Here is an 8,747-nt window from a genome sequence, read left to right as displayed (position 1 = left end):
TAGCAGAGTATGGAAGAAAATGCACTTCTGTTACTTTACCAATATTTTCACTGCGGGGGGGGGGGGGGGGGGAGTCAAGGTGACTGTGCAGTGCAGGGGCATTGCAGGAGTGGGGTAGGTTGGGGCTGGGAGAGGGGCTGCATTTTATTTTGTGTCCTCTTTTTTTTTTTTTTTTTTTTTTGTCTCAGCAAATATGGTAACCCTAGATGGAATGGCCCGAGACTCCATCCAGGGCGCTGCTTAGGCCAGGGGCAAGTGAACATCCTTGTGCCTCACTATGTAGGCTGCTTTAATGGCCAGTTTAATCCAGGGTGCTATGGAGGCCTTGGAGGCCACCTCCCCCTTGCGAGGCTCTGACACAAGGCAAAAGAGCTTGTCAGGCTTGCGCAAGGGTCACCTTCAAATTGCCTTATACCTCCATACATCCAGCTTATAGACCTTGTGGGAGGAGTCAGAACCACTGCTATGCTTGAAGGCTGGCAGAAGCACTTCCTGATAGAAATTAATAGGACAGACAACTTTGGGTAATAGGGATGGATTAGTCCTGCCTGAAACTGAGTGCTCTGAGAAAACAGGGAGGAATCCTATAGCCTGCAACTTGGAAACCCATCTGGTCAAATAAATCACCACTACAAACCCATCTTCAAAGTAGGATGCTTCACAGGCCCATGAGGGGGGGATCCACCCAGGACATTGAGGACCAAATGATGGTCCCATTGGAAAACAGTAGCCCTAAAAGGAGGACAAACATGTTTAACTCCCGCAAGAACCCTCACCATGGCCGGTAGACTGCCAACTACAGTACATGTGCAGGTCCTTAATGTGTTTATAAACCACAGTAAAGTTATTATTATTATTTATTGCATTTGTATCCCACATTCCCCACATATTTGCAGGCTCAATGTGGCTTACATAGATTTGATAGCATTGTCATAGTTGGATATCAGATACAGTTAGTACTGTGTATCGCTTAAGGAAGGGAGAGGGAAGAAAGAAGATAGGTGATAAGGTAGTTGCGTGTGCAAATTTAAAGTGTGGGAAGATCCACTACGTGTGCAGGTCCTTGTCTGTGTGTAATCTTCCGTGCAGTTGCATATATAGATTTACAGTGTGGGAAGGGTCGGTGCATGTGCAGGTCCTTGTCTCTGTGGATAAACTTTGGCACACTGCAGCAGAGGCGTAGCCAGACAATAGATTTTGGGTGGGCCTGGGCAAGAAGTGGGTGGGCATCAAGTGTTCTTCCCTTCACCTACCACCAAAAAAAAGCTCAGCTGGTGGGAAAACGCTTCTTTCCACCTTAGTAGTCTGCAGCAGGCATGCGCTGAAAACTGAGCATGCACAGGTGCCAGTATAATGGAGAATAGCGTTTTCATTACCATCAGGGGGAAGTCTTCAGCTGGCGGAGCTTGGGATTCCCACCAGCTACCGCTAATCGTGTGCTACTGTTGGGTGGGCCTGAGCCTTAATTGGGTGGGTCCCAGCCCACCCAGGCCCACCTGTGGCTATGTCACTGTACTTCAGGAGTCCAGGAGACATTTCACAGGCGTGTACTGGAGTATTGTGTTCAGTTTTGGAGGCTGCATCTTGCGAAGGATGTAAAAAAAATAGAAGTGGTGCAGAGAAAAGCTACGAGAATGGTATGGGATTTGCGTTACAAGACGTATGAGGAGAGACTTGCGGACCTGAACATGTATACTCTGGAGAAAAGGAGAAACAGGGGTGATATGATACAGACGTTCAAATACTTGAAAGGTATAAATCCGCAAGCGAACCTTTTCCAGAGAGGGGAAGGTGGTAGAACGAGAGGACATGAAAGGAGATTGAAGGGGGGCAGACTCAGGAAAAATGTCAAGAAGTATTTTTTCACGGAGAGAGTGGTGGATGCTTGGAATGCCCTCCAGCGGGAGGTGGTGGAGATGAAAACGGTAACGGAATTCAAACATGCGTGGGATAAACATAAAAGAATCCTGTTCAGAAGGAAGGGATCCTCAGAAGCTTAGCCGAGATTGGGTGGCAGTATAGCGCTGCGTGAGTCTGGTAGCGCTTTGGAAATGTTGAGTAGTAGTAGTAGTAGTAGAGCCAGTGGGGGGAGGCGGGGCTGGTGCTGAGCAGACTTATACGGTCTTAGCCCTGACAATGGCAGATACAAATCAAGGTAAGGTATACACAAAACGTAGCACATTGCTGCGTTCGGCACCTAACTCTTACCGTCAGTAAATCCAGACTGCCCCAATTTTACCACTCACTTGTCTTTTAGATTGTAAGCTCTTTGAGCAGGGACTGTCCCTCTATGTAAATTGTACAGCGCTGCGTAACCCTAGTAGCGCTTTAGAAATGTTTAGTAGTAGTAGTAGTACATATGAGTTTACCTTGTTGGACAGACTGGATGGACCGTGCAGGTCTTTTTCTGCCGTCATCTACTATGTTACTATTTTACTGCCCGTTACTGGACAGAGTTTCCTCTCACAAAGTGCAGCACTGGACTAGATGGGACGAATCAGGAGTTCTTTCCAGGGGTTTCACGGATGGTTCCCATCCTGACACCCTAAGATGGGATGCAACAAGGTAGAAGCTGGACCGGGATTCCAACATCTGGAGCTGCTGAGAGAGGCAAAGCAGACACTGAATAGCCGACACTTTCCCCCAAGGAGTTTTAATGACTGGAGACGGCACGATCCTATACCACCCATTATTTGTGCTGAAGGCAGTGGGTGGAGCTTGCTACCATATTGGTCAGAACCAAACCGTAGTAATCGCTTTTGAAAACAATAGCAAACTTGTGAGATTTATATTGTTTTAGTAAACTTCTTGGTTTTGCATTCTCTCTGCTAGGAGGGGATGGGGGGGGGGGAATTGGGGGAGTTTTCACGGGGTCTGTGAAGGGGGGGAGGATTAAGATCATAACCACTTCTTGCTTGTGCAAAACTTCATCTGTCATATCACTTTTTTCACTCTCAGAGGTTTCAGTCAAATTGTCCATGCAACTCTCCAATAAGATCATATCTGAAACAAAGTTATTTACTACCGCTGTTAGGTCCCGAAGCGCCTTCCAGATGGTATTCAATGTGACCTCCACGGAAGCCAAAAACTCCAAGATGATTTCTCTTGAGGTGTTTAGGAGTGGTTCCACCGATTCGGGTTCTGCTATAAACGTCCTCTGTTTCAACATAAGCCTCTAACTCACTCCTCCACTCCTTTGGACATGGTGGTTGAATAATTCGGGAGCGATGGAGTTGTTTTTCCAGGTCCAAGAGCATCGACGCTCCTTCGCTGGCGCTAATCAAAGGACTCGCCAGCCCTTTCATCTGTGGGCAGTTCTACACACAGTGGTCCCGCACTTGCTGCTCAGGGCCATCAGCGGCTGACCACCGGTTGTTCCCTTCCTCTCAGTTAAGGAAAATGCAATTGCAGAGAGGAAATTTACATAAAGAAGACAGAACCTCAGAGGGCAGCTGGGCCGTTGGGCATACGAACTCCAGGTCACCATCTCACCACTCTCCCAGTTTGGGACACTCTTTGTCTGGTTTCTCCTCAGAGGCTTGTCTAATATGGGTAGCCCTTCAGCATAGCCCTCTGAGTCATTGAAACATGGAAGCCCCTCCACCACTAACAAGGTGGTGTCCCTTCGGAGGGGTTTGCCTACAAATTTATTGATTCTGAAAGATTCTGTTTGGGATCCAATTCTTTGGTCAGATCGTTGTGTTCTGCAATTCATCTAACATTGGCAGGAAATACGTAGGACAGTAGCCCAAGATAAGAAATATAGTTATCTGTCAGGTGGTAAAATAGATGAGAAGGAATTTTGGGATAATTTGTAGTTCATTGTAAGCTGCTTAGAGGCCGCGTTATGTGGTAAAAAGCGGGGTATAAATGATCTAAATAAATAAAAAAATATTCAAAATGTATTTCTCAGTGCTCCAGAACTTGCATTGTTACTTGCAATGCTGTATTGTGGATTTCAGCACAGTGCTATATGAAATAAAAATGAAAATCACTAAAACAGCATTTAAAATTATTGTAACTGGTACAAACAGCAGTAATAAACTCTGTATTTTGTGCTAATTTGTGATATTTCAGTGAAGATATCCTGTTTCCTGATGGGTTTGTCTTAACTGTTGTAATCTGCCTTGGGAAGTCTGATAAATGGAAGTAAAATTAAACTCTCCTTTCATTGGGGCACATGGAATCACATCTTTACTTCATTTCTTTTGTAGAAGTTTACATTTTAGATACACAAATGGATTTCTCTGTTCCAAGCATGTTTCAGTGGCAACTAGTTTTATAAGTCAAAATAAAAATAAATATTTTGTTTCATGCAGATCTAATTTGTTGAAACATAACTAAATGGGCTGTAAGTCCCTAATGCAGTCCATCGGTTTTCTTATATTTTGTTCTTGTGATGACTTATACTGTGCCAAAACTCTTATCTTCTTTCTGAACAATAATAACATCAAGGGAGCAAGTTGCTGAATATGTCTGAAACATTTATCAGTGTTGAGATTAGCAAAATCTTCATAAAGATGGTTAATAAAAATAAATAAATATATACCCAACCAGGCATTTATGTTTAAATAGTATTGTCATTATCCAGCACAAGTTCTGTTCTATGACTTATATTCCGCTTCTATTTCATCAATTTAAAGCAGATTACAAAAGAGTATATTCTTAGTAAGAAGGAATTACAATAAAGTAGAGAACCAAATACTATTCAAATTTGTTTAAACATATAAACATTTAGAAAATGAAAATAAGTTTGTAGTGGTTTCCTGAATAAGAGATAAGGTGTAATTAAACGAACCTCAACCGGTAAAGCATTCCATATTCTAATACCTTGAAATAAAAAAAAATAAATAAATAAAGAACCATCCCATAATGATTTTTGAGACATCCCTCTAATTGAAGGAAAACCAAGCAATAATATTTTTGAACTTGTCAAGCCAGGTCTATCTTTTGAGAATAGGAGTAAATCTCCAATGATTCCTGAATTTAATCCATAAACACATTTGAAGTGAACTTGAAATTCAATTCAACCAATGTCATTTATTAAATAGAGGAGTAACCTCACTATATTTACTCTTTCTAAAAATCAATCTGGCGGCACAAGTGACATTAATGACCCTGTTTATTAATGCTAGAGACACCCATGGGAATAAATCAGGAAGACCCAGCCCCCCTCCCCCCGCCAGTGAATTGCAACTGTTGAAGGAAAGTCCTGGAATGCTTCCCAGTCCATTTAAATTCCCAAATCCCATGGTTTAATGTCCCAAGCAGCCATTTAAAGATGCCACACATAATAGCCATAAGTCTAGAGAGTTCTTCAAACATTATCACAGCAGAACAGACCTTGCAAAAAGTAAACAATAGCTTCAAAATGTACTTTTCCAGCTTTGAAAATTGCAGCTCAGTCCAAGACAACAAAAAGCAAAACCACCTCAGTGGTCCCATAGTCCGTTTAGTGACCCTTCTGCATGAATATAACACATGCTAGGGGGTCCCTAAAGCAGCCCCTCCAAATGACTGTTTGAAAATAGAAGTAGGATGAAGAAAAATGGAACGTGGATGACGTTTGTTTGCTTTGAGTGTACAGGGATGACGGCTGCTCGGGGAAGGGGAAACCTAGATTAACCTAGGTGGTTTCAACTTTTCACGTCATGCCGTCTCCTGTTGTCAATCAACCCTCCTGCGTCAGAGAGGGCGGGACGATCGGACGGAGGAGAAGGAAGGAACTTCCGGTGTTTATGTAAATTGCTGCTTCCGTTCCGCCACCAGTGATCTGAGACCTGAGACGGTACCGGGGCGAGGGAGGGGGAGGGGAAAAGTGCATCAGGTCAAAATGTAAGGGGGGGGGATGTGGGGGGGCTCAGCACGCAAGGGGGGAGGGGGAACGTAGAGATGATTCGACATGCAAGGGGGCAATGTAGAGGTGGGCTTGCATGGTAGAGGTAGGTGTGGGGGTGGGCTCTGCATACAAGGGGGAGGGGAGTGTAGAGGTGGGGGTGGGCTCGGCATGCAAGGAGGAGGGGAGCGTAGAGGTGCGCTTGCATGGTGGGGGTGGTTTCAGCATTTAAGGGGGAGGGGGAACGTAGAGGTGGGCTCGGCATGCAAGGAGGAGGGGGAGCGTAGAGGTGCGCTTGCATGGTGGGGTGGTTTCAGCATTTAAGGGGGAGGGGGAACGTAGAGGTGGGCTCGGCATGCAAGGAGGAGGGGGAGCGTAGAGGTGCGCTTGCATGGTGGGGGTGGTTTCAGCATTTAAGGGGGAGGGGGAACGTAGAGGTGGGCTCGGCATGCAAGGAGGAGGGGGAGCGTAGAGGTGCGCTTGCATGGTGGGGGTGGTTTCAGCATTTAAGAGGGAGGGGGAACGTAGAGGTGGGCTCGGCATGCAAGGAGGAGGGGAGCGTAGAGGTGCGCTTGCATGGTGGGGTGGTTTCAGCATTTAAGGGGGAGGGGGAACACAGAGGTGGGCTCACATGGGGGAGGGGTGAGCATAGAGGTGCGCTTGCATGGTAGGGGCGGGGGTGGGCTCAGCATGCAAGAAGGAGGGGGAGCGTAGAGGTGCGCTCGCATGGTGGGGTGGTTTCAACATGCAAGGGGGAGGGAGAGCGTAGTGGTGGGCTCGCATGGTGGGGGCAGGGGTGAGCTCAGCATGCAAGGGGGAGGAGGAACGTAGAGATGGGCTCGCATGATGAGGGTGGGCTCAGCATGCAAGGGGGAGTATAGAAGTAGACTCGGCATGCAAGGGGAAGGGGTGAGCGTAGAGGTGGGGGTGGGCTCGGCATGCAAGGAGGAGGGGGAGCGTAGAGGTGCGCTTGCATGGTGGGGGTGGTTTCAGCATTTAAGGGGGGGGGGGGAACGTAGAGGTGGGCTCGGCATGCAAGGAGGAGGGGGAGCGTAGAGGTGCGCTTGCATGGTGGGGGTGGTTTCAGCATTTAAGAGGGAGGGGGAACGTAGAGGTGGGCTCGGCATGCAAGGAGGAGGGGAGCGTAGAGGTGCGCTTGCATGGTGGGGTGGTTTCAGCATTTAAGGGGGAGGGGGAACACAGAGGTGGGCTCACATGGGGGAGGGGTGAGCATAGAGGTGCGCTTGCATGGTAGGGGCGGGGGTGGGCTCAGCATGCAAGAAGGAGGGGGAGCGTAGAGGTGCGCTCGCATGGTGGGGTGGTTTCAACATGCAAGGGGGAGGGAGAGCGTAGTGGTGGGCTCGCATGGTGGGGGCAGGGGTGAGCTCAGCATGCAAGGGGGAGGAGGAACGTAGAGATGGGCTCGCATGATGAGGGTGGGCTCAGCATGCAAGGGGGAGTATAGAAGTAGACTCGGCATGCAAGGGGAAGGGGTGAGCGTAGAGGTGGGGGTGGGCTCGGCATGCAAGGAGGAGGGGGAGCATAGAGGTGCGCTTGCATGGTGGGGGTGGTTTCAGCATTTAAGGGGGAGGGGGAACGTACAGGTGGGCTCAGCATGCAAGGGGAAGGGGGTGAGCATAGAAATGGGCTCGCATGATGAGGGTGGGCTCAGCATGCAAGGGGGAGCATAGAGGTGGGCTCAGCATGCAAGGGGAAGGGGTGAGCGTAGAGGTGGGGAGGGGGAGTTCAGTCTAATGTGTGAGATTCGCTCTCTTCACAGTTCCGTTCCCGATCATTGCCCCGGTGATGGCAGGGCCCCAGCAGCATCAGCAGCAGGCTCTGGGACTGGGCGCAGGCTCCGGGATGACACTGACAGTGCCAGCAGTAGGAGGAGGCGGTGGCAGCGGCCCTGGGCCGGAGCAGGCAGCCTTGGTAGCAGCGGTGAGCGGCTCCCTGCACAAATACGCACTGAAGAAGAAGAAGGTGCTGAATGCGGAGGAAGCCGAGCTGTACGAACTGGCGCAGGCCGCTGGCATCAGCATGGATCAGGAGGTGTTCAAGTGAGTGGAGAAGCTGCTGAGTCCGCTCCAGACTCTGAGATTGCACAGTATCACTGCCAAAATACACCAGCAGGCTGGGCTTGAGCTTCCGCTTCAAAGTAATCCTGCTTGCCTTTCACATATTCACTGTCCTCATGCTCTCTCGTTGTCTGGTGGATTACATGTAATAGTAATAATCTGACTTACACCATGTGATCATTATTGTTCCTACAAACACACTCAGTACATCCAGCTCAGCACCTCAGTTCTACCACACAGCTAACGCAAGCAAAAAAACCCACAGCTATGTTACAAGCAAGGAGCATGCAAATGTGGCTGAAATCTGCAGTTCATTGTCAAATGTCTCTCACACATAAAAAAAAAAAAAAGTCACTGGCACAGAGTGTACATCCAGACCATGCAACAAATCTCTCTCCCCCTCCCCTCACTGCCCCTAAATTTAAACAAAAAGGCAAGTTATTCTACTGGAATTCCTGAAGTATGTAAGTGTTGCCATACTGGGACAGACCGAAAGTCCATCAAGCCCAGTATCCTGTTTCCAACAGTGGCCAACCCAGGTCACAAATACCTGGCATGATCACAAAACAGTACAATACATTTTGTGCTGCCATCCAAACCTTTTTTAAACCCCACTAAGCTAACTGCCTTTACTACATTGTCAACGAATTCCAGAGTTTAATTACTTGTTGAGTGAAGAAATATTGTCTTAGCTTCTTCGCATGCCCCCTAGTCCTAGTATTTTTGGAAAGTGGGAACAGACGCTTCACATCTACCCATTCCACTCCACTCATTATTTTATAGACCTCTATCATATCTCCCCTTAGCCGTCTTTTCTCCAAACTGAAGAGCCC

At 47.9% G+C, this 8,747-nt stretch overlaps 1 protein-coding gene across 8 annotated transcripts in view; it reads left to right on the top strand.

Annotated features, from left to right (window-relative positions):
- The first annotated feature begins 5,719 nt into the window (after window positions 1-5,719).
- LOC115480475 (mitotic-spindle organizing protein 2B-like) overlaps window positions 5,720-8,747 on the top strand; it is a 40,421-nt gene continuing 37,393 nt past the window's right edge. For 3 of the 8 annotated variants that reach the window (XM_030219185.1, XM_030219179.1, XM_030219178.1), the window contains exons 1-2: window positions 5,878-5,942; window positions 7,617-7,896. In XM_030219185.1, coding sequence (XP_030075045.1) covers window positions 5,903-5,942; window positions 7,617-7,896 — 320 coding nt within the window. In that variant the 5' untranslated portion in view covers window positions 5,878-5,902. Of the gene's footprint in view, window positions 5,836-5,877; window positions 5,943-7,616; window positions 7,897-8,747 lie in introns of those variants that run through there. The other 5 variants (XM_030219182.1, XM_030219184.1, XM_030219181.1 and 2 more) reach the window with 5 other exon arrangements.

The sequence above is a fragment of the Microcaecilia unicolor genome, chromosome 11, assembly GCF_901765095.1.
Source record: "Microcaecilia unicolor chromosome 11, aMicUni1.1, whole genome shotgun sequence".
Taxonomy (NCBI): domain Eukaryota; kingdom Metazoa; phylum Chordata; class Amphibia; order Gymnophiona; family Siphonopidae; genus Microcaecilia; species Microcaecilia unicolor.
The sequence above is the reverse complement of the archived record's forward strand: the minus strand, read 5'-3'. Positions and strand labels throughout refer to the sequence as shown.